Source organism: Gymnoscopelus microlampas (genome assembly GCF_963454915.1).
Source record: "Gymnoscopelus microlampas genome assembly, chromosome: 1".
Classification (NCBI taxonomy): domain Eukaryota; kingdom Metazoa; phylum Chordata; class Actinopteri; order Myctophiformes; family Myctophidae; genus Gymnoscopelus; species Gymnoscopelus microlampas.
In genome coordinates, this window is record NC_139962.1 from 61,011,529 (window position 1) to 61,037,450 (window position 25,922).

Here is a 25,922-nt window from a genome sequence, read left to right on the forward strand (position 1 = left end):
TTTTACACACAAGACATGTCCCAACCTACTGTGTAATGAAAGGTAGAAAAAGAAGCAGCACACCTTGGCCCAAAATGGCTGAAAATCAATCAAAATGCTACCATGACCCCCTACATTGGAAGAATACCATAAATGGACAAGACTAAAATAAATGCACTAAAGGTCAGAATTATTACAACATATGGTATAAAACATTTATTAAAGTAGCACAGTGTGTGTTAGCATGTGTCATATATCAACTCCCCCCTCCAAAAACGCAAAATATGAGAATACCAAAACAAATGCATACAAATGCATCACAATAAAACAATTTCACTTCAGTGCAAAAAAGTATTTTTTTTTTGGCAGTGCAAGTAATTCTTTTGGCAGTGCAAGTAAATTTAAGAATAAAATACAGACATTTTAAAGTTGTTTTTCAACATGTATGCATTGCATTTAAATGGGTTAAAATGGCAGTGTAGCAAGTCTTGAACATGTTGTTGATAATGAAATACAAAAAATAAGGAGCACATTGTGCATATCTTAATCATCCCTATCACTGTCATCAGAGTCATCATCTGATAGAGCTCTTTCTTCTGTTTCCTTTGAAACATTCTCACAGTTCTGGCACCGACACAAATCAGTACAAGATAGTCTTGCAGACTTACAGGAACATCTTTCAGTGTCACATTTGGTTGTCTTGCAACTACAGTGGACTACCTGCAACACGCTATCAGGGGCAGGATTTCTAGTCATCCATGTGACTGTTAACTCCCCATCGTCAATGTGCCATCCATTGCCAATGGGTGAAGGGGCACACATTATACCAGTCAGAGAATGTCTCATTACTGCTGCTTGGTAGTTTGCTCTTCTGCAGTGTTGGTACAGGGCGTCACTTGTTGGGGGAATGGACAGTTCTGGCAAAGCTGACGATGCCATGCAGAATGATTTGTATCTTGCATCGTTTACGTTTGTGGCCGATGACTGGCCATACAGGTGGCACACATATTTGCTAAGTGTGTTAAAGGTAGACTGGTCAAGGTTGAAACTGATGCCCAGATGTGTGAACCCAGTCAGGTATTCTTCTTTCAGACAAGCAAGAGAAAATGTCTTCCTTTTGCCCTTGCCATGAAAGGCGCTGGTCGAGTCACAACCTGAGAAGGTATGGATACCAATGAGTGCTGAACAAACACTGGTGCCAAGAGCTGCTGACACCTTAGCCACATCAATGATCCTCGTTCTGTTGCCTACACCTGTGAAAAAATATAAGCTACAAGGTAAATCTCTCTGCAGACTTACAGCAATCACTGCCACGTCCGTGTCAGGGCTTTTGATGACGACAGTTTGATGTCCTTGTGCAGCATGCTGTGCATGTAAAAACACCCGAGTGTCACATTCCTCATGATCACATGTCAGTTCTGGAACGGCACTGACAGTTTGTGAACCGTCTTTAACAGTAACACAGTGACACAGTTCTCCATGTGCTATGTACAAGCTTAAGTCCGTGCCCAAAATGGTGAGGTCAGCATCTCGCCAAGTAACATAGAGGAATTCTGCCAGTGCTGCTTTGTTAGTTCCATCTGATAGAAACTTTTTCCATTGTGTTGGTGCCTTCTGATCCCGTCCATAGATTTGCACCTGTTGCGTACCGCCCCCAGCTCTACGTGACCGCTCTAGGTTTTTTATACTAATTTTGGGATACTGGTCAATGACAAAGTCTAGCCGTGTACACTTGTGCTGCAGAGCTAGCTTGACCACATACTGTAGCAAGTTGTCAGCAAACTCTCCAAAGGTAGCTGGTTTTGAACGAATGGCTTGAATGACTGCCATGCCATCAAAGAGAATAGCTCCATGTGACGGAACTCCTTGAACTAAGCAGTCTCCACCTTTGTTCTCCAACAGAGTCATCAGGGCTGATTTATCTGTTTTAGCTAGTGACCCATCAGTACTGGCTAAAGGATAGGAAACGGTTCCCAAGGAGTATGACAGAATTTCCCTCAGGTCTATCTTTCTACTTTGACCAATAATGAGTAGTCTGGAGAACAGTTTCTTGTCGGCTCGCAGAATCACATCTTTGCCTGCTGCAGATTTCTTCTTCGTCTTTGCCTGGTCGCTGAAGGTCTTCAGTTTTTGTGCCTTGATGGGGGCGAATATGTCGACGGATTTTGATAACAGTCTTTGGTCCATAAACTCTTTGACAGCTTTTTCCCCCTTTTCATGTGCTGCAATCAAATCCTTCTGGATTTCTTCAGCTGCTACTGTCCCTGAGCTAAGACAAACAATGCCATCTTGGTGTATGTCAAATGGGTTCAGCATGGAATCTAAGGTGGAACTTATTCTGGTCACAGCCTTTTCATCGGCCTGAATCCGTGTGCGGTCTAGATCTTTTCGTCTCCGTGTTTCAGGAGATTTACCAGCCATTGACTCACATTGTCTAGCTATGGCAGCTCTTTCATGTTGTGACAATATCCAGCGAGACACTGCATCCCGATTCTATGTTATCCCTGTCCAGCCACCCTTTGTCTTGGAATCTCTGTTGCACGTTTGCTCAATAGCCTGGTCACAAGCAATTGATGCAAATCCATGGGCACTTTGACGTTGGACAGTCCACTGGCCTTTTACACTGAGGTCCTTGTGACAAGAAGGATGTGTGAGAGGCAAATTGACCATTTCCAGCCAGTATGGAGGTAAATACCTAGCATAGTTCACACAATCATAAGCAAAAAACCATGCCATCATCAAGCGCACTGTTGATAGGTGAAGCTGCCAGTCTGATTCACGTGTTGCTCTCAAAAACAGAAGGAGTATTTGCACCATGTCGATGTATGAACTCCAGAAGGCAAACGTTGGGTTTTCTGCACTTCTCTTTTCCACAAAGACTGCATACTTTGAACACATTTTGTCAAATTTCTCGTTTGCACTCAAAACATCCATTGTTCTGTCAGGGAATGAATCTTTGATCTCTCTGATGACATCCATGCACTCATCTCTCTCCTCTGGTGTCAAAGAGTCTAGAAATGTGCTAAATCTGGCACGTTGCAGACTCTCATACATAAGTTTGTGTGCCCTCATGCTGCGGTTGTATTGATGACCACTGATGACACCATTGATGGATCCTGGGGCAACAACTTCTGACTCAATGAGAATGTCTTGCAGTCCTGCATCACCAAACCTTTTCCCTAAAATGCCTAGGAAAGACATGCATGTATGAAACTCACCTAGTCTTATCACTACACGCTTTGTCAGGTCAGTATCTTTCCAGCGGATTTGCTGAGCTTTGGCATATATAGCTTGGTCAAAAACTAACACTACATGGTCCAGCTCTAGCTGATCAGCAACTTCAACACTTCGCTTCAGAATAGTGTTAACTGTTGACATCTCTGTCGGTGAAGCCTCGATGACCGGAAGATAATACAGAGCTGACTTTTGCAGAGTCGCATCACTTTGAAGCATTGTATGGAAACCTGTCCAGCTTGGGATTGTGCATGCTTCAGCATCTGTGTACTTCACTAAAACATATGCTAGTTCAGTTTTGGCAGCAGACACAGTGTTCAACTTGTATGTTTCCGCCTGCAATGGAACACTTTCATGGTGAAACAAGTTCTGTGGCCCTTGTCTTTTAGACTGTTGGTAGTGTTCTATAGGGAAGCTAGGCGGTGCTTTGAATGTGTAAACTGCCTTCTTTAGTGGCTGTCTGTCTGTTCTTGACACAGTTTCTGTGACAGAACTTTGCAGCATAATGCTGGGGGGGGGGGGGGGGGGGGGGCTGTAAATAACAGTGATGGAATAAATGTAAATGTGTCTTTTACAGATTTGTATTGCCATCATTACAAAAGACTATGTGTGGTGTTAATGTATGTATGTATTATATTTTTTTTCCATGGGAAGGTAAATACATGTTAGTGCTACTGCTAAAATCTCTCCCCTAAAGAGCCATAAAACAAAAGGGCCACTGACTGCTAGCAGCTGTGACCTGCCGACCTGAACCCCTTGCATTCCAGCCTTATCAGCAGCTATTGTTTTAGTAGGTCCTGCTCTTATCTCTCACAAGCTATAACAACACAGAGTCACAGACTAAGCAATGCTAAGCAGTATAATATAACAGTGATTTTCATCCCCTTACAAATGTGCTAGTTTGATTAAAAATCAAAAACATACATTAACCACGTAAGCACTATTTAAACTTTGGCCATTTGAAAATAGCTGATCTACAAGCTCACAACGTTGTGAGCTTGTAGATCTGCTATTTTCAAAATATTTGTATACATTGTCTACCTTTTAAACCTGTGAAATGGGACATTCTGCTTATTGAGTACTTTCTACTTTTGGTACGTTAAGTACATTTTCATAGCAATACTCATATCCATGCATTGCAGTATTGATACTTTTACTTACAGTAACAAATGTGAGTACTTTTTCCACCACTGCTTTTGTCTCTCTATCTGCACATATCCTTCCCAAAAAATACCACTGCATGTTACATAGTCAACAGTTCCTGCCCAGTCAGGAATTCACACATAAATGTCAACATCTTTGATCTGAACAAAAGAACCAACACATTGTTTCTTTAACAAAAGGTGTGAATTACTCCCCCCAGCCTTGGACTCAAACACAGCCCATCAAATAAAAGAAGACCTCAGATATTATAATGATAGGCCTACATATCTCTAGTAACCTCTGTAGTGGTGGTGAGTACGTGAGTGAAGATACCCGGTTCTCCTCACTGGCTGGACCAATTGCTCTGATTTTGCACACAGCCATTGACCATTACCATCTGAACGCAACTGTGAAGCCCGTTTTTCAATTTCATCAAATCTCAGCTTCTTATTAGCGTTTTTGTGTCAAACACTGTTGCCATGGTTACGGGGCTGCCCAGCTATGGGACGAACTGCCTCCCGGGTTGCCAGATCATGTGCGCATATCTCCCCCACGGATGCGCTGCGCCGACCGGGTATGGTCTAGTAGTCCTAAAATATATAATGTACCCATATAATCATAAAATGACAAATCAATATTTGACAGTCCAAAATTGACATGCATGTTTTGTTTAAAATCTCTTACATGCCCATATTGCGAATTATTTCAGTCTCTCATGTCTGTGTGTGTGCCCCCACCCCCTCGCGCATGTGTTTGGGGGGGGGGGGGGCAACGGGACCCCCGGGGTTCAAGGACCACCAAGGGGTCCGGAGAGTCCCGCGAAATCATTGTTATCCACGTTATAAACATTAAACAACAGTTCTGCGTGTGTGTGTGTGTGTGTGTGTGTGTGTGTGTGTCTCTCTCTTACCTGCAGACAACGTTTCTGCTTTTGAGAGTTGATCCTTCGTGCGTTTGCCTGCCACAGTGATGTACTTGTCCACTTTCTTACAAATGATGCATAACGCTGGAAGAACAGGGCCAGCAGAAGCCACAGGCAAACCTGTCCTGGACCTAAGTTTCTTTCGGGGGGTTTCAGATGTGGCTCCGTCGGCACTGGTGCTGGCCGAAGGGACTGACTGACCCGCGTCTGCATCGGGAACTTCCAACGTCTGTGTGGCTCTTTTTTCGGCCGCTACAAAACGCTTTTTGTCAATAAAACGATTGTAGCACGCTAGGTGAAACCCAGCGTCCTCGGGATGCTGGTCGAAAGGCACATCCACACAATGTTTATAACTTTCTGCAACTTCTTTACTCTCACCCTGCAGAGGAAGCCACCGCTTGATGCTGTTTCTGTAGGTATCCCACCGTATCATTGTAAAATCCCGGACGACATCTTCCCTCTGGACAGATATAGAATGCATATAGCATCGTTTAGAGTCCTTTATACGTGATTTTGAATGATATTTTCTTTGTTTTGGTTTGTTTTCCTCGGAGTCCTCGCTGCTCGTGCTCGATGTAACCGTTGCCATGGTAGTTGTTGTAGGAAATGCTGAGGCGGAAGAGGCGCCTCCATTGGTTGTAACGGGAATCACGTGTCAAAAACCGCACCACCTCTTTGAAAGTATTACTGCGCTGCTAAGAAAATAGTACCGACTTTTAAACTCTAATTATATAAATACTGCGCCGAGTCAGATGTCGGTACTTTTTTTTCTTACTTACTAACAATAAATCTTTTTTAAGAAGCAGAGATTATTCAGGTCCACTTGATGGGAACGAAACTGAACGATAAGGGGGTAGACAATACGGCCTATTTAATGTCACTCATTTTGTCCCAAAAGTCTGATTTGCAATACATGCAATATGCACGGGTATCATTGCCCACGTGTGGCTTCAACCATCCCTTGAACTCAGTATTTTTGTTTGTATTGTTTTGCTTTTGACATGCCTAAAGCCTTTCTGCTGCAACGTGTCTGCTGCGCCTGCGTGCTGCCTGCTGCAGTGCTGCCTGCTGCAGTGCTGCTGAAGAATGAGAGCGAGTGTGTGTGTGTGTGGGTGTGTCTGAGTCAGTCATCAGGTGACAGCGCCAATTGGTTACGTGTATGTGTGTGTGTGTGTGTGTGTGTGTGTGTGTGTGTGTGTGTGTGTGTGTGTGTGTGTGTGTGCGGGTGTGTGGGGCACAGGCAGCCGAGGGAGATTTTTTATCCCCAAATCACCAGAAAAAGTAACTAGATTTGTCGCTAGAAGCTTTTCACTAAATAAGTCGCTGGGGGGGTCAGGAAAGACCCGTAAACTCGGGAATATCAGGGTTTGACGCAGCTCCGGTGTCTGTCTCTGTTCGTTGTCCCTCTTTCTTTTTCTCCCCCTGGGGTTGGGGGTTTTCCTCTTCAAAAAGCGTAGCATGTTGCTGAGTGCTACATGATGGTACAGAGTGCCGGTCCTGCGCCTGTGGTACTGGTACTGGTAACATTTATTCATCATTGTTTATAAACTTTACGGGTCTTTCGTTTGTGGCTATGATGTTGGGCAACATTTATGCAGTGTTGTTGTCTCATGCTGCCAGTAGCTGCGCACCGTTTATGCTGTGACTGTAATATGCGCATGTTCAGTGCAAAAAAAATCCACTACGTCCTGACTGCGTCCCAGGGGAGATTCATTTTAGTCCCAAATACATATTTTTACTTCCTCAGGACATCGGGAGTCCCTTAGTCTCGAGCCCTGCTGCGTACCAGCTGCAAATATGCATATATTTACAATTATGATATGTACATACACTCTCATTGAAATGTATACATATTGCCATATTGTTGCCTGGAACATAAGGCACCTACCTGTCTTTTGGTGGGGCCAAACGCCGCAGCTTGAGGACGATAAGCGCAGGACAGGAATGCAGACTTTGGATATAAGTTAGATCGGTGGCTAAATGAACCGCACATGGTACAGGATATAGCTTGATGACCAGTGAAATGCCTGCTGATCAGGCCTAGGTCTACAACTGACCAATCGATTTTTTTATTTGATTTCTTTAGAAGAAAAGCTCTTATGGTATTTATAGAATAAAACCCCTGCATAAGACATGGCTAAATCAGAAGTTATAGACAGGTAGTTATCCAATTCTGTTCTGTGGTCGGGGTAAACCTCACAAATAGTATCTCTATACACGCCAAAAGCTACGTTGAACTCGGCTAGAGTAAGAGTTTTAGATAACCTAGGGTTGCTATCTTTTAAGATAACGGAGAAGTCACCACAATTCACCATCCTTTTCTCTGAAGAGTCTGCTGCGCAAATTAGGATCTTGATCAGATTTACGTCCTGCCCTGTTAAAGCAAGCAATGCTTAGGCTTATATATCTTATAAATAACACAAAGAGCATGATTATTGCCGAGTGTCAGGAATGGCCCCCGCTGGGGATAGAAACGATGCTGCGGAAGACGGCACGGGGACTGCAGTTCCCAGGCTCTTCCGGGGCAGGAATGCACGGTATGCTGCTGACGTCGTCATGACATTGGCGGTAGATGCTGAAGTATCAGTGATACTGGTGTCCGTGGTATTGGAGTTAGCTTCTAGCACGACCAGTCTCTGGGTCATGCTGGAGAGCGATGATTTAATATCAGAAAGCGCAAATAACAACTCGCTGTTTTGTGGAGGCGCAGAGGAAGAAGCAGGGGGTTTGACCTTCTTTGGAGGGGCATTGACAGTGCTTTTAACTCCACTTGTGGCACACTTTTTAGCCAGTGTTTTTCCCTTCTTGCCTTTACTGGATTGTGGTCCTGGATCTTCGGCCGCATGTGACTGGTCACCTGATCAGGTTGGCGTGCTGCCTTGAGTTGACTGCCTGAACTAGCTACGCATGTTGCACATCATTAAGGCTGCAACAACTAATCGATTAATCGATTAATAATCGATTACTAAATTAGTTGCCAACTAATTTGATAATCGATTAATCGATAATCGATTAATCGATAATGGAATGTAATTAATTCAATGTAAAATTGGCTATTTTATCCAAAATGTTAAAAAAAATTAAAAAATTGGAAAGTGTTTAAGTAAATTAAAGTATACATGATTAGAACATGCTTAAATATTCGACAATTAAGGTCTAATATTTCTACAAAACTACAAATTGTCTTTATTTTTAGATAAAACATGCCTTAAACTTCAAAATTATAAGGTAATTGCTTAATAAGTGCGATAATCCGATTAATCGATTAATCGTTTAAATAATCGCCCGATTCATCGATTATGGAATTAATCGTTAGTTGCAGCCTTACACATCATGCACTACACTGTCTCTCTGTATTCTATGTATGTGTTTACCTTGATTATTGTAAGTCACTCTGGATAAGAGCATCTGATAAATGCCTACATACGTAAATTGTAATTGTTGTTTCTTTGTAATTTAGATAATGAATACAAGCTATGTGAAAACAGCCAATCTACAAGTTCAATAACTGTCATAAACAAGTAAGGGATATTAGCATAATTAGCAGACAATCTATACATGTACTGAAAAGATGCACTTCCTTAAGTTGTTGTTGAACCTTTTGTGAACTGTTTGTCTATGCATAGTGATACAATGTCTCTTCCCCTGAAAAGCTTCTAATAAAATAAAATGAAAGTTGATCACAAAAAAAGGAATATTAGCATCATTATGAGTAGACTGAAGGAAGAACTGCAAACACTGAAAAAGGTGACACGTTGTGAAATCAACATGTCCCTGTTGGGGGTTCTGGGGCCTCATCGCTTGATGATCTACCCTGGTAAATACAAATATATTCACATTATGTGAAAAATGTTCATGGGATTTAGGTACTTACTTTGCCTTGTGAAATTAGGACGGACACACACACACACACACACACACACACACACACACACACACACACACACACACTCACACTCACACTCACACGCAAACATTTTGAGTCGTTGTGCTGATGATGCTGCCTCTTCTCTCCTCCGTCTGTCTGTGTGTAAAGAGGAGAGGAGCCCCAGTCTGGTCCAGGAGGAACCACAACCTCTACAAATTAAAGAGGAAAATGAAGAGGAGGCCGATGTGTCAACATTGACATTACTACATAGGGAGACCAAATATGACACTCTATCAGGTACAAAAATGTTTTATACATCTCCGTTATAGTGGTTACAAGATTTGACACCAGATCATGTTTATCGGGGTGTTCCACAAGCGCCGGCTGTCGTCCAAATGGTCGGACAAAAGGGTTTCTGCCGCCGGCTACTTTTCTACTGTATTTTTATATTTTGATGTATAATTTTATATTTAGTGAAGTGTTTCTCCTTCCTGATCGCCATGCACCTCCGTACGATGCTTTGCATCAGTTGTGTCGGTCAGAGCCACAGATGAGCTGTCACTGACTGCGTGTATGTGTACATGCACTTGTCAATCACCTGTGATTCACCATATAAGTCCAAATGGTTTAATTACCAAATCATAACAAGCATTGTTCCACCCTGAGCAAGCAATTCACATGGGTGCTGGTGAGAAAAATATTTTTGACCACACAATTTTTTTAAATAATTCTGGACATCAGTAAAAAAGGTTAAATTTGGTGCATTTTGGACATGATTTTGATTATGGATGGGCAATAATCAAAACTAGAGATGCACCGATTAATCGGCCGCCGATTAAAAAAGACGGTTTTAGGTCAAACCGGCATTTTTTTATAAAATAAATCATTTAATTTGTAATAAAAAAATTGGCTTGATTATAAAAGAAAATAATTTTGCATTAAGATAATATTTTTTGTTAAAAAAAGATTACCATTTAAAAAAAAAAACAATTCAATAACTGATCTCAATATGGACCCATACAGTAGTATTCTTTTACAAATTCTTCTTTTTGTAATGACTTTAGACCTTTCGTTGTATAGTTAGGGCATCAATATTATAGCCATATATCGATAGTCTGTGATTGTGGATATTGTACTATTATGATATGGCATAAGTGTTCTTTTCCTGGTTTAATCTTATTGGTACTCTATTTTGGCAAATACACGAAATTAAGTACTTGTACTCGGCCTGAACAAATTCTAGTTAGTTGTTTAGTTCTTAGATAAAAAATCGGTATCGGTAAAACCGGTATCGGCAGGTCAGACTTTAAAAAAAGTGGTAATCGGTATCGGCCAAGGATTTTTCAATCGGTGCATCTCTAATCGAAACATTAAAAAGTTGCAATATGAACTACTGCAGTTTCCAAATTACAGAGGCTGCAATTAATTAATTGCATACAATAGAGGGAGATCCAAATAGACTTCTAAACTAATAATAATAATAAAAACTGTGATTTATATAGCGCTTTTCTTAGTACTCAAAGACACTTTACAAAGCTAAGTTAAGTGGAACACAATCAAAACAAAATAACTTTAATAAGAAAATACAGACAATAAAAAGTTAAACGCTTAAAAAGGCTACAGAAGGCCAGGGAATAAAACAAAATTGAGACAAGGGTGTAAAAGGATCAGCTAGGTGGGGAAAGCAGTTCTGAAGAGGTGGGTCTTGAGGGAGGTTTTGAACATGGCAAGGGTGGGGGCGGTTTTGATGTGAGGCGGGAGTGGGTTCCAGAGGGTGGGTGCTGCAACGGAGAATGCCCTATCACCCCAGGTGTGCTTTGTTTTTCTGGAGGGGAAGCTGAGGAGGTTGGCATCGCTAGATCTGAGGGAACGGGTGGGGGCGTGGTTGTGAAGGAGGTCGGAAATGTATTGGAGTGCCTGGTGGTTGAGGGCTTTGTTGTAGGTGGTGATGAGGATTTTGAAGTGGATTCTGTGTTTGACCGGGAGCCAGTGGAGGTCACGGAGGACAGGTGTGATGTGGTCTCTGCAGCAGGTGTGGGTGAGCAGGCGGGCGGCTGAATTCTGTACATATTGGAGTTTGTTGAGGGTTTTGATGGTGATACCGTGGAGGATGCTGTTGCAGTAGTCTAACCGGGATGAGATGAAGGCATGAATGAGGGTTTCGGCAGCGGAAAATGTCAGGGAGGGACGGAGGCGGGCAATGTTCCGGAGGTGAAAAAAGGCTATTTTGGTGATATTGTTAACATGCGGGAGAAATGACAGGGTGGGGTCAAAAATTACACCAAGGTTGCGGATGTGGGGGGAGGTTTTAATGAGGGAGCCGTCAATATTGAGTGCGAAATCCTGGGTGGAGCGGGTGAGGGAGTCGGGGCCGATGATGATGATTTCCGATTTATTGCAGTTGAGTTTTAGAAAGTTGTTTTGCATCCAGGTTTTGAGTTCTGTGAGACATGCGGTGAGGGTGGAATGGGTGGCTGCGGTGATGGTTTTGGTGGACAGGTAAATTTGTGTATCGTCAGCGTAGCAGTGGAATTGAAGTCCGTGGTTGCGTAGAATCTGTCCGAGGGGAAGGATGTAGATGGTGAAGCGTTGGGGACCGAGTACTGAGCCCTGGGGGACTCCGTGAGTGACTGGGGCAGTGGGGGAAGTGCAGTTGTTGATTGCTGGCGGTCTGAGAGGTAGGATTTCATCCAGGAGAGGGCAGTGCCGGATAAGCCGAGGGAGGAGTGGAGGCGTGATATGAGGATGGAGTGGCTGATGGTATCAAATGCGGCGGTGAGGTCAAGGAGGATGAGGATGGAGACGAAACCATTGTCGGCGGAGCGGAGGATATCGTTGGTGACTTTAAGGAGTGTGGTTTCGGTGCTGTGGAGTGAACGGAAGCCAGATTGGAAGGTTTCAAACAGGTTCTTGGAGTGTAGGTGGGATTTGATTTGTGACGCAACTGTGCGTTCAAGTATTTTTGAGAGGAAGGGGAGGTTGGAGATGGGCCGGTAGTTATTGGGGATGTTGGGGTCGAGACCAGGTTTCTTGAGGATGGGGGTGATGGCAGCCAGCTTGAGGGCAGGGGGGACAGAGCCAGTAGACAGGGAGGAGTTGATTATGTTAGTGATTAGTGGTGTGAGTGAGGGGAGACAGGCTATGACGAGGGTGGATGCTATTGGGTCGAGGGTGCAGGAGGAGGCTTTCATGCCGGAGGTTATGGAGGATAGGTCGGATGCGGTGATTTCGGTGAAAACAGAGAGTGGGTGGTTGGAAAGTAAAGGAGAGGCATGATCGGGGGCAGGGGGGGGTGGTAGGGGAGGAGGTGGCCAGTTCGGAATGGATGGTGTCGATTTTGGATTGAAAAAATGATAAAAAAGCTTCACATTTGCTGGTGGTGAATGAGGTGGTGATGGTGTCAAGGGGTTTGAGAAGTTTGCTTGTGGTGGAGAAAAGTGTCCTGGGGTTATTGCTGCCGGATTGTATGATGGAGGAGTAGTGGGAGCTGCGTGCAGTGTTGAGAGCATCCCTGTATTGCTGTTGGTGTGATTTGTAGATGTCAGAGTGGATAGTGAGACCGGTTTTCTTGGTGAGCCGTTCGAGTTGCCTGCCTTTGGCTTTGAGGTGACGGAGGTGGTCAGTGTACCAGGGGGCGGAGTGGGTGTAGGAGACAGATTTTGTTTTGATGGGGGCGAGCTGATTGAGACAGGAGGAGAGTGCGCTGTTGTAGCTGGATACCAGTTCAGTGGGGGAGGGGTTCTGGGTGAGAGAGTGGTTGAAGGTGGTGTCAGTCAATAGGGCGGAGAGAGATGAGGGGTGGATGGATTTCAGGTTCCGGAATGATATGTAGCGCTGCTGTTTGATGAGCGGTGTGGGGATGTCGATGTCCAGGGTGAGGGCCAGGTGGTCTGAGATGGCGGAGGTGAGGTTGAAACTGGTGAGGTTGCTAATGGTGATTCCGGTGGTGCAAATCAGGTCCAGGGTGTGTCCTTTTTTATGGGTAGGGAAGTTGACGTGTTGAGTGACATTGAATGAGTTTAGAATGTCCAGGAAGTCGGTGGCCGTTTTACAGGTGGAGGAATCTAAATGCAAGTTAAAGTCCCCCAAAAGTAGAACAGATGGAGATATGGCGCAGAGTTGAGTGAGGAATTCAGAGAGATCGGAGAGGAATGCTGGGTTGGGTTTGGGGGGGCGGTAGATGACTGCAGTGACCAGGGGTCGGGGCCGGGTAGTTTAAATGACTGTTGTTCAAATGAGGAGGGGGTTGTGATGGCGATAGGAGAGGGTTTGAAGTGCTGGCGGTATATTGTGGCTAAACCACCAGCATGACCAGTGCGTGGTTTGTCCATATAAACATATCCGGGGGGTGTGGCTTTGTTGAGTAGACTGTATTCCTGAGGTATTTGCCAAGTTTCGGTTATGCAGAAAAAGTCAATGTTATCGTCAGTAATGAATTCAGTGAGTATTGCGCCTTTTTTATTGAGTGACCGGGTGTTGAATAGAGAGAATTTGAGAGTTGGGTGGTATTGGATGGGGGGGGGGGGGGCTTTGGTGAGTGGTCGCAGATAGGCAGAGCGCACGTGTGGTTTGTTGTTGTGAGTGTGATGACGTATGACGACATCGGGGGCGGGGCGGTTGTTTGTCCAGAGTGTGGGGATACAGTGATCAGTCCGAGGGTAAATAAACTTTCTGCGTGAGCTACGGTGGATATATCTGGGTCGGCGAAGAAGTCCGTGTTTACTGATGGCTGCTGTGATGTGCGTTGAGATGGGGATGTTTTTATTGAGTTGAAGCAGATGTGAGGCGGAGAATTTGAGTGGCATGCTGTAGGAGATGGACGTTGAAGTGGATTCGCTGGCCAGCGGCCACTTCAAACTTGTTGGCCAGGAGTGGAGAAACGGGCACAACACATACATCCACAGCATGGCAGTCGAATGGGGCTATTGTCTGTGGGAAGCAGGACGAGTCGAGCACGCGAGGCAACGTGGAGTTGTTATTGTTTGTTAGCCGATAGCCGCCTAGGCAGTGGCAGGAGCCAGGCTGGCTAGTTAGCGTGCTGATCAGCCCCAGGCGGGTGGTGAGAGAAGACGAGCTGGCCGACAGCGAGGACAAGCTCCGGGGCAGAGGAGATGGGGGTTAAAAAAGCTGTGTGGGGGTAGCCAACTAGCCTTCACTAGCGTGCCACCCCAACAGCTTGCTGTCCCGGGCTCGCGACGAGTGAAGGTTGACCCGTCAACCGCACCACCAACCCAGGGCAAGAGGCAGCAGCTTTCGAGCGGAAAAAGTGATCGGTTGGGTGTTGAGTGGAACAGAACAATGGCAGAAAAAGATCCGTCTGGAGTTTGTAGGTGGAGCGGGTCCAAGGAGGAGTTGCAGCCCAAGATGACAGCTGGAGGTAGCTTGCACCAGCTAACAGCCACAGGTAGGTCCAGGAATGGGTTATGCCAAAGGGAAGTTATTAACGGAGCAGGGTAAATAAAGTAAATTAGCGACAAAAGAACAGATTAAACAAGGGACTAAACTGACTAAAATGTCCAAAACTCAACCTAAGATTCAAGCCTAAAACCTAATCTCAGACGGAGAAGCGGCGAACAAAGCAGCGCCAGCGTCCTCTCACGTCCTCTCTCTCCATTACTAGGTATTGAACTGTTTTAGGTATTAATTGCTCCAAATGAAGTACAACATTAATTTAACCCTTACATACTACAGTAAAAGGAGTAAAGGTTTTTGCATGTTTAGCTCACTGCTTAAAAGTACTGGATACTTTACATTAGCTAATGACCCAGTTAGTTGGTCCCAGTTGTCTTGACATTCCATGAGGCAATTGGTCTTTAATTTCAGTTTGGTTTTGTATGGACATTGTAGTCAATGGGCTAAACATGCAATAACAGCAGTATGGTTCTTTAAATATCAATTCATGTTTAGCATCTAATGTTGCAGTTATGCTGTAAATAGTAAACAGAGTCAGAGGTGAAGCTTTGCTTTTTCTCCCCTTACTAAGAAAATATTTGATAATTCAAGTAAAGTTATAGTATCTTTATCCAAATTTAAAGGCAACCAGAATCTACATTAGTCAGTAAAATAAGTTTAAATTATCATTATTTTCATAAACATACTATGTCTATGTAACATACTGTCTCTTAATCTAGCTGCACACTGATCATTTTTGTGTTAATGTGGTCCAACCAGGAATGGAGGAACACTTAACGGGGAAGACCACTCATTTTCAACATTGAACTATGTCTTTAATACACCTTAGAGCTGTTGTTTGGAAATATTTTGGCTGAGGGGGTGGAACCAAAAGTACACCCTGCGTATGTCACTGATCACATGACCTCAATCAATTATCCTTTTTTAGGCAACATAGAAGGGGGGGGGGGACTTTTTTCGTATTTCCACACAACAGCTCTAAAGTGTATTAAAGACATAGTTCAATGTTGAAAATGAGTGGTCTTCCCCTTTAAGATCAGCTCTTTGCATTTCTCCATCTTCACATTTTAAAGTGTGGCTTAGAAAAGGTTCAATCTCGACCTTCATCTAAATTAAGTTATTACAACTTGAAGTAGTTTCCTACGTGCATTCATTGCTGCTGTGAGTACAGAGGATGTCTTGGCCATATGATGGGAATTGGAAACGTCTTTCTACCATTTTGTATGTATTCACTACTGTGGAGCGACTCTTCAGCTCTCTGTAGGTCGTCCTCAGACAAGCCCTCCATTGTCGCCTCCAGTCATACCGGTTCTCCATACATCTGGCCAGCTCGTCGATACTTTGTGCTCCTGCATCTTTCTTGAGTAGTCCACGTATGTTAACTGGAAGAAAGATCAATCAGACCCAGACTCTAGGGTGGGCGACTGTCTGCCTTGACCATGTCGGGCAGATGCTAGAGTTGCTGGTTAGTCTACCTAGTTTTCCAGCCAAAGAGGAATCTACGCACCATCGGTTAATTATGTTTTCTCTGCATAGCTGCGGGTGCTGAATGATAACTACAAGGTTTTTCGACTGGTTATTTCCACAGAGCACCACAAGGAGAGGTCTACTGTATCTAGAGAGATGGCCTCCAAAAGATGTTCAACATTGTCAGAGGAACAGCGAGAGATGGACGAGGCACCCGGACTGTTCGATGCAAGGATGCAACCTGTGGTAAAGTTGTACAGGATAGGTATGTAGTGTTGTATTTAGTGGTGGTTTAAACCTGTAGTTAAGTTGTACAGTATGGGTATATTTTTAAATCTATGCAGGACATTGTCAGAACCCAAGGACATACATTTATATCAAGGTCAAGGTGAAATGACATAGTAGTATGTATATTTTAGCTTGGACACTGGATTATACTGCAATATAGTGAAACGTTACTTCCATTGTGTGACAATAGGAATAATACAAAACAAATTAACAGAATGAACCAATGGTGGTTGTCTATTTTCATTTTATGTTAATAGTAAATGACAAAAATCAAGGTTCCACAATGGGTTGGAACCACAAAGGTTCCACAATGGGTGGCCCCTGGCCACCCATTGTGGGTGGAAGGGGTGTACAATGGGTGGCCAATCACAGGGCAGCAAATGTCAATGTCCCAACCCCACTACACCGCCCCAAAACAAGACCAAAAAATATGTGTGATAATAATGATAATACATTTGAGTGCAGCTTTGGCACACTTGCATCATCCAGTACACCCTTCCGTGTAGTGACAGCGGATCAATTCATGGCACAATGCTGATGCGTCAGGGAGAGTGGTCGAAAACGGTTGCCACCCAATTATTTCAGTTGTCCAGCTCAAATCAGATGGCTCTGGCATCTCTGGTTCTAGGACCAATGCCTGGTTCCAAGAGTTGGCCTGGTAACACATGTGCTTGATGTGTTGCTTGCGTGCTGCCTGTGTTGGAGGAATGTTCTCTGGTGTTCTTGGCTTCCTTGTGAAGAGCGGTTTCCTGGCATCATTCACTTCTGTGCACTCACTGGTTTGGTCATATATGAGCACCACAAATGACTCTAGCAGGATCATTGATCCTTCACTGACCTCAACTTGGCATGCATAGGAGTCACTGAAAGCCTTTTCCACGTCTGGGAATGACCAAGTTTCCCAGGCAGTCTTTTTTTCCTCTGTCGAACGCAGATACAGTGTCACACCCAGTGCTGGAGTCATTGTGGCAACCATTTCATGAACAGCTATGTACCGAAAACTTGATCCAACACCAAAGGCAACCCACAGCAACCCGCAACCTATCTTGCCGAATGAAGCCAAAGACAGTACTACCACATCAGTATCAACATGGCACAGCATCTACCACATGTAGAAGCAGGCGAGTGTCAGCCTCCTCTTGCAAACATGGGGCAAGGCAGGCCAAGTTTTAATCAGCAGGAGAATAGAGGACTCCACTTACATTGGTTGCATAAAGTTCCCTGCCCTCTGCTTGAGGAATGTTAATTCATTAATTGTCTGAACCCCTTCAGGTGTGCCATTGTTGGTGTCACCTATATAAGAGATAAGTGTTTGTTACATTTGTTGATTCTGAGGACATCCCTGCATTTTTCTTTTTTGGGCAATAGTCCAGCATTTTAGCTCCAAAATATAAAGGAATCATCCAGTTTGTGATAAAAGCATGACATTTGGTATACTTATAGCCAAAGGCATTTCCAAAAGATTTGGATATATGGAGGTATCATGAATTTTCAACATGGCGCTCCTGGCAGCCAGTTTTTCAATATGGCCACCAGCAACAACTGTTGATGTAATATGATAATTAATTAAACACATTTTGTCAGCAATATCATAAGTACTTGGTAATGTGTTTTTTGGATAATTTAACATTTTCATTGAAAATTCAAAATGGCCCCCATGTTTTCAGACTGGTTAGATATGGATGGGTTAATTATACTGTCTAATTATACATTTTTCTTGATGCAGAATTTGAATTAGGAACTTAAGAATTTCTAAGAAGCTTCCTTCTATCTCACAAGACTATCTCACTCAATTATGTGAGGCCAAACCTAGGGTCTATCACGGGGAAGAGTATTTACACTCGCCTTCACACAAACTGCACTGTAACTAAGCTTTTTTGCACTTGTACTGCCCAACACAACCTTCTTACATTTGCAAGCGACAAGTTCATAACTGGACTGGCCTGCATCTGGTAGGCATGTGCAGAAGGGTTCATAGTCCTCCTCAGATGTCTTTGACCAGCCCTATTTGCACGGTGTTGACACCAGCACTTGACCCACACGTGGCCTCCTTGGTATACTGCTCTCTTGACATGCTCTTCTAGGGCAGCCTTGTATTTCTGTGCATGTGCTGGTTCGGTCATAAACCTCTCTCAATTGTGGCCACTGTGGTATGTCATTTGGGGCTGAAGACAGTTTCAACAGGGCATGTGTAAGCTCAGGAAACAGCCCATACAGCCCACGCAGTCTTTTTCCCATGGCCAACAAAGCTTAACACAGTGTCACAACCCGTCAATGCATAGAACACTGGTAGTGTGTGTGCTTTCTCAGGCCCTAGCCCTGCTGCAATTTCATGGGCTGCTAAATATCGGAAATTTCCGAAAAGTTCCGAAAGCCCACCAAAGCTCATCTTCTGGCTGTAGAGTCTGAGCCACTGACACAGCTAGATGTTGCTTCTTCCATCTTTGATGCTGGGTCCCTCTAGGACCATGTTCACAAGGGTAAACAACAGCTGTCCGCTTGTCATTGTTCTGGAAAACCATAAAATGGTTTGGCCACACCGAATATGTGACGGCGGCATCTTCGTTGTTATCCCGCTCACAGGCAAGAGCAGTGCCTATGTCGTCTTCAAAGGCCATCAGGACATCTCTTCCCTTGTTGTAAGCTCGCATATCAGGGAACTCTGCAAGAAGTCTCTCTTTTAGTCATGTAAAGTTAACTATGTTATCAACCTCTACTCCTACGGTAGCTGTTCCATTCGTGACTTGTAGAGCTGGGAACGTTTAGCTAGTTTGAATACAAGTGCTGAGCCATCATCGTTGTCTGGTCTCTTCTATGTAAAGCAACAACTCAGCAAACAACACCAGAGGTTGATGCTGCATGTCTCTGGCCATTATCTTCAAGACCTTCTAAGTTAGCCTTTCTGGCACAATTATAGAAACCTACTAGGCATCTGGTGTGATACTTAGCTTCAATGGCCATCATGTCCCCAGCACTAAGTCGCCCAAGTTCTGTGTCTTGAACTAGGGTTGCAGCAGCGCGCACCCGATTGTCCAATTGAAATGTTGCAGCCTCATGAAGGCCTTCATTGCCAGCAGACTACCTGCAGAAGAAACACATGTCCTGTATCATTTCAGGAGTCCGACTTGGTTGGGACCTTCTGAGTTTGCATTCTGACTGTTGATCAGGACTTTCACTGCATGTGCGCTTTTGTGTTCTTTTCAACATGGTTGAATTGTACTTCTGCCTGCATGTATGATGGTATTGAGCTTTGTTCGCAACCATGGCTGCTTCAATACCATGACCCTCATCTAGTCTTCCAATTGGAAATGTTGATGGGAGCTGGCCAATTGCATTAAACTGGATTAAATGCTCTGCAAGGGAAGTGTATCCCCTCCCCTTGTCTGCTCGCTTGGACTGCAAAGGATATCTCAAAGCCTCTGCCGTGTGTTCTTGGCATATAATACAGAGCTTCCAGTCAGTCTTTGGCTGTGCAAGAAGTTGATGGTCCTTGACCATCAAAATTCACAAGTTAGAATTTCTTTGACATTTTCTCAGACAAGAAAATACAATGTTTGCAGTAAAGGCCTGAGGGACTATCCTTTTACCACCTTTTACTACAGGGAAACATATTCAAGTATGGGATACAACTAGGTTCGGATAAGAAAATTGCCCTACACCTAGCCCGATTGTTCATCCAGTACCATTTAATTCCTGTGCGATATGTACACCATCCGGGTAACTATATGAAACTCATATAAAGCCCCGTTACCCTTGGCTCGGCTCTCCCGCGCTGGCAGATAGTGTCCATTCAGGTGTGGCTACATCTAAATATGTAGACTATTAAGTAGATGTGGGGCTAACATTACATAGCATTTAGGAAACTAAACTATGCTACCAATAAACTAACACCTCAACCAGCACATTAATTACAGAGAATATGGCATTATTAAGCGGAGTGTATTTAGCTGGCACTGAACCCCATGCTGAGTTTCACAGCAGTGGTGTCACCAGTGTGCCCTGGCTGTGCTTCAACATCCACTCTTTACATTTTTTTTTACACTATTACATTTCCATTCATAGAATGGTTCAGTTGTTTTCATTTTGCAGATGTAGGAATTTGGAGTTAATTGGATCAACATTTTAATTTCAATAAAATAGATAATAGCTCCATTTTCTTGCCATTACAATTTTGATTTTGGACATATGGCTGCCATCTTGAAAGAAACAGTGGTCATATTCAGTTGTGAGGTAGAATGAAGCTTCTGGCCAATTCCAAAGTACCACATTTTTATTCAGCATCATAAAAAATGACACAGAGATCACCCATATCAGACAGTCAAGTGACGGCTGCCACCTTGAAAAATAGCGGCCATCTTGAATATTCAATGACAATTTTCAATTATCCAGGATATTTACCAAGTAGTATGTATGGTAAATAGGTCTGACATACTGTATCATATTATATCCATCACTCATAAGAAAACAGTTCTTGCTGGTGGCCATTTTGAAAAATGGCTGCCATGGGCGCCATGTTGAAAATTCATGATGCCTCCATATCCAATTATTGTTGGAATGTCTCTGGCTATAAGTGTACCAAATGTCATGCTTTTATAACAAACAGAACGATAGTTTTGGTTACCTGCTGCACAAAAATGCATTTCCTTGAAATATGGTGATATCAACCAACCTTACCAAATAAAAAGGCATCCCCTATTTAGTTAGAAATTATACTTTGAATACTACTGTGTTTGGTTTACTTATAGGACAACTTAGTTTTTTTTACAACCAAGGTTTATGTTTTAGCTTGTAATTAAAGTACTGTAAATAAAAGATGAAGTGTTACATTTTTTTCATTTACTGCTTTCTATAGTTTTAGCAATTTTCGTGATCTTTTTTTACAGTGGGCAGGGGTATTCGAGCAGGTGGCTAAATGTCTTTTTACACAATAAAAAAAGTCCCGTGGTCTTTGATGGCCAGATGTGAGTTATTGGGGGCTAGAAGAGCTACTGTAATAATAAAGAAATCGCCGGGTTATTGTGTAAAAAATACATATTTAGCCACCTGCCCGAATGCCCCCGCCCACTGTAAAAAAAATCGTGAAAATTGCTAAAAACGATAGAACGTTTTTTTTTTGTTTTAACAATCATCTTTTATTTACTTTCATCACAAGCTAAAACATAAACCTTGGTTGTAAAAAAACGAAGTTGTCCTTTAAGTTGCACTAGCAGACATTTTGGATTTGACCTCTCATGGTCCTTAGTGGTCAAATCTGACTTGCCTCCGCATCTTAAAATTAACATTATGGCATATACTAACTATGCTAAAAGTTTCATGCTTCTTTGCAAAAAAAATGGGAGCTTAGCCGCTGTACTATAATTAAAGTTCTTATTCCTTCATTCCAGACAAGTGTGTGGACAGTCTGCAGGTGAAGATGAGTTCTCCAGCCAGGACTGTGGACTCACGCCAGCAGGTGAAGATGAGTTCTCCAGCCAGGACTGTGGACTCCAGCCTGCAGGTGAAGATGAGTTCTCCAGCCAGGACTGTTTCTATTAATCAGGAACCTGAAGACCACCTTAAACAAGAACCTGAAGACTACCTTAAACAAGAACCTGAAGACCACCTGGATCTCAGTAAGTTTCCAGCTCTCTCTCTCTTTATGTATTTTATTATGTTCTGTTGTGTTGTAGAGCTATCACCAAGAATGAAATTGTGCCGGTAATAAGGGTGTAAAGATGAGCCGGCATTCAACAATAAAAGACTACAGCGATGTGTGGACCCCTGGATAGATCTAAATGTACCATGAATTGTACGATGGTCCAGTTATAAAGTACGATGGTCCAGTTATAAAGTTGTTAACTCTTTGCCAGAGTGATAGTGTAATAATGTCACCCCACTGCCAGAGAAAAAGAGAGATTTGTACTGTACCTTTGAACAATCATGGCTGTTTTTTGCCATAAAGCAAGAGGAACGTAGATATGGCCGTTTCCCCGCAGGAAATAAACAGGAAGCAAACAAGCTTCTATTTTGTAAAATGTTGTAATTTCTGCTTCTCTCATTCACTCAATGTGAAGGGACCATCCATAGGCTAGGTAATAGCGCCATCTGCTGGAATTTCAAAAAATGAAAGTCGTTGGCAGGGTGAGCCCTGGCAGACGTTAACGTGTCCATGGCAGTAAAATAGTTCATCTGTTAATTTTTCAATCAGTCAGATCTTCTTCAGGAATTTCCTGATGAAGATCTGACTGTTGGAAATGTTGAGAGCACAATAAAAAAAATATTTATTAACCAGTGTGCAGAATTAATTTTTGTGTGCCCAGGTGCCCGTGGCTGGGCACATGGGCACTGAAGTGGATGTGTGTGCACTAGCTTATTATAAAACAGAGGAAACACTTCATGAAGGAGATGTAAAGTTCAAACCTTTAATGATCTCTTAATTAATGATGTGTCTTTTTCCTAGACTTCCTGCTCCTCCCTGTGCGCAAAGAGGAGGTTTCCCCTGAACAGCAGGAAAGGAGCTCCAGTCTGGTCCAGGTGGAACCACAGATTAAAGAGGAACAGGAGGAGCTGCTTCAAAGACCAGAGGAGGCTGGTCGGTCAACACAGACATTACTGGCAGTGAAAAGTGAAGATGATGATGATGAAAACAGAGAGACAGAGTCTGTAACCAGCACCTCAACTCAACAAATGAAAACACAAGCTGAGGTAGAGGACTGTGGAACATCACAACCAACTGGTGTGGACCAGCTCCTCTCTTCACACTGTTCTGAATCTGACACCGAAGACAGTGATGACTGGGAGGAGACCAGGGAAGGTCAGTCATCTTTAAACACTCTGAAATCACACAAGACACAACATGTGGAAGGACAAAGAGTGTATTTGAGCCACAAGCTTTCCCAGGACTCAAAATCATCAAAACAAACTCACTCCATGAGGAGTAACAGAGGGAAGAAAAGTTTGAAAAGAAAAGAGTGTGGCAGAATCTTTAATAAAAAGGTAAACCTGAGGAGACACACAAAGATTGATACAGCTGAAAAGCCCTTTACTTGTACAGTTTGTGAACAAAGTTTCAGTCAGAGTAGTGCTCTAAAAAGACACATGATGACTCATACAGGGGAAAAGCCCTTTGCCTGTACAGTTTGTGAACAAAGTTTTAGTCAAAGTAACAATCTCAAAACACACATGAGGACCCATACAGGTGAAAAGCCCTTTGCTTGTACATTTTGTGAACAAAGTTACTGTCATACTATTGGTCTAAAAAGACACATGATGACTCATACAGGGGGAAAGCCCTTTGTTTGTACAGTTTGTGATAAAGGCTGTTTTTCAACGGGTGATCTAAAAACACACATGAGGATTCATACAGGGGAAAAGCCCTTTGCTTGTACAATTTGTGGTATAGGCTGTAGGTACAAAAGTGATCTAATAACACACATGAGGACTCATACAGGGGAAAAGCCCTGTTCTTGTAATATTTGTGGTAAAGGATGTAGGTCCAAAAGTGATCTAAAAAGACACATGATGGCTCATACAGGGGAAAAGCCCTTTGCTTGTACAGTTTGTGAACAATGTTTTAGTCAGAGTGGTAATCTAAAAGCACACATGAGGACTCATACAGGGGAAAAGCCCTTTGTTTGTACAGTTTGTGATAAAGGCTGGATTACAATGGGTGATCTAAAAACACACATGAGGACTCATACAGGGGAAAGGCCCTATGCTTGTACAGTTTGTGAACAGTGTTTCAGTCAGAGTTATCATCTACAACTACACTTGAGGACTCATTCAGGTGAAAAGCCCTTTTCTTGTGCAGTTTGTGGAAAAGGTTTCTGTCAGAGTTATCATCTAACACTACACTCGAGGACTCATACAGGTGAAAAGCCCTTTGCATGTACAGTTTGTGATCAAAGTTTCAGTCAGACTAATAGTCTAAAAAGACATATGATGACTCATACGGGGAAAAGCCTTTAGTTGAAATTAGTTTCAAATGCTTTGATCAAAATTCAAAAATAAATCAATTATATTCATAAATATATATAATATAGATGTACTAAAGTGCTTAAAAGCTGCTGGGTTTGTGCAGCAGTTCCCTGTGTTGACATGTGAGTTGTGTGGATTATTAAATTATCATAGTATATATTTGCTAGGTGTCACAGGGACAGGTGAGTGGTGACATCAGGATTACTTTACAGAGTTTTATGGAGGTGTTTTTGTAAAGTCAAAGATCCCCTTTTATATTTGGGGAAAATGTTTATGATGCATTTGTTTGTTTGATTTAATAAAGGTTTCACCGCTATAGGAGGTGTTCTATGTGTGCTGTATCATTACAGAAATGTTCTCAAATGTGTTGTTGTACTTATACCCAGTAACTATTGTGAACAATACAGTAACAATCAATGCTTCATTTTACACTCTGCATACCTTTTACTTACAATTTACAATTTAGGCATTCAGCAGACACTCTTAATCCAAGGCGATTTTCAGTAAGCTAGTAAATAAGAGGTAATACATCAAATGCATAGAAATGGTAATCTAGGAACATAGGTAAACTAAGAACCTATCATCAGTCCAAACAGTTTAATATCAAACAAATAAGTTTCTGTACCTTGAAACCATATAAACTAAACAAGCCACAATAAACCTGGCATCTGTCCATATAACATGTTATCTAAATTAAATTGTAACCTTTGCATACGCCTGCAAGGTCATCAAGGCTAGGACAAGTGCTATGGCCCAAAGTGGAGCCTGAAGAGTTGAGTGTTCAGATTACGGTGTTAAATTGGGAATGAGTCTGGAGGTCTAACTGCAATGGGGAGTTCGTACCACAGTTTGGGAGCCAGAAGGGAGAAGAGTCTGGGACGTGTGGAGCGTTGTCACAGATGTTTTAGGGAAGGTTCTGAACTTCCTTGTGTTAGCTGATATGAGTAAGCAAGAAGGGTTGTAGGGTTGGATCATTGATTGATTGATTGATTGATGTACTTTATTTAGTAATACATGGGAACTACAGTACATGGAAGTACAAATTCACAATATAAGGTCTACTAAACTCAGGCTCATAAAGCACTAAGCTTGTTCCTGGCTTTGAAGGTATTGGGGTGGCAGTTTCTAAACGTTGGAAATAATTTGCAAGACTAAATCATTTGCAAGACGGGAAAAAGTTCAGATTCTTTGAAAAATATGTTTTGCAAGACTGAAAGAAGTTCAGAATCTTTACAAATATTTTTGCAAGCCTGAAAAGTTTTTTTTTTTTAATGCTTACATAAAGTTTTGAACTCTAACATATTTTTTAGAGTTTCAAGTTTATCACAAACACAGTTTCAGAATATTAATATTTGCACTTTTTCCCAGGGCATTATTTTGTTTTCCATGTTCGAAACGTTGTAAATGGTGATCGTTTTTGAAACATAACCTTTCTCTCCAATAACATGTCCTGCTAGCGATTATTGTGTCTGTAGGAGGCGAGTTGTAAAATCTATGAATAATTGATGAGCTGCGTCATGTTCCCGGGCGTGGCTGGACCGCCATGTTTTGACAGCAATCGCCAGAGGACAAACTTAATTTGTCTGCGATAATAAAGCTGTTAATTTATTTATTAACTGTGTTGTAGCCATAAGCTACAAAAAGTATTAGCCA

The 25,922-nt window shown here is 42.8% G+C and overlaps 1 protein-coding gene across 1 annotated transcript in view; it reads left to right on the forward strand.

The window, feature by feature from the left end:
* Positions 1-24,489, forward strand: part of LOC311044899 (uncharacterized protein) — a gene marked incomplete at its 5' end in the record, with an annotated part of 50,379 nt that extends 25,890 nt beyond the window's left edge. Inside the window, 4 exons of the mRNA XM_084056709.1 lie at positions 9,315-9,443; positions 16,147-16,290; positions 21,698-21,925; positions 22,753-24,489. Coding sequence (XP_083912835.1) covers positions 9,315-9,443; positions 16,147-16,290; positions 21,698-21,925; positions 22,753-24,260 — 2,009 coding nt within the window. The 3' untranslated portion in view covers positions 24,261-24,489. The remainder of the gene's footprint in view (positions 1-9,314; positions 9,444-16,146; positions 16,291-21,697; positions 21,926-22,752) is intronic.
* Positions 24,490-25,922: the final 1,433 nt, after the last annotated feature.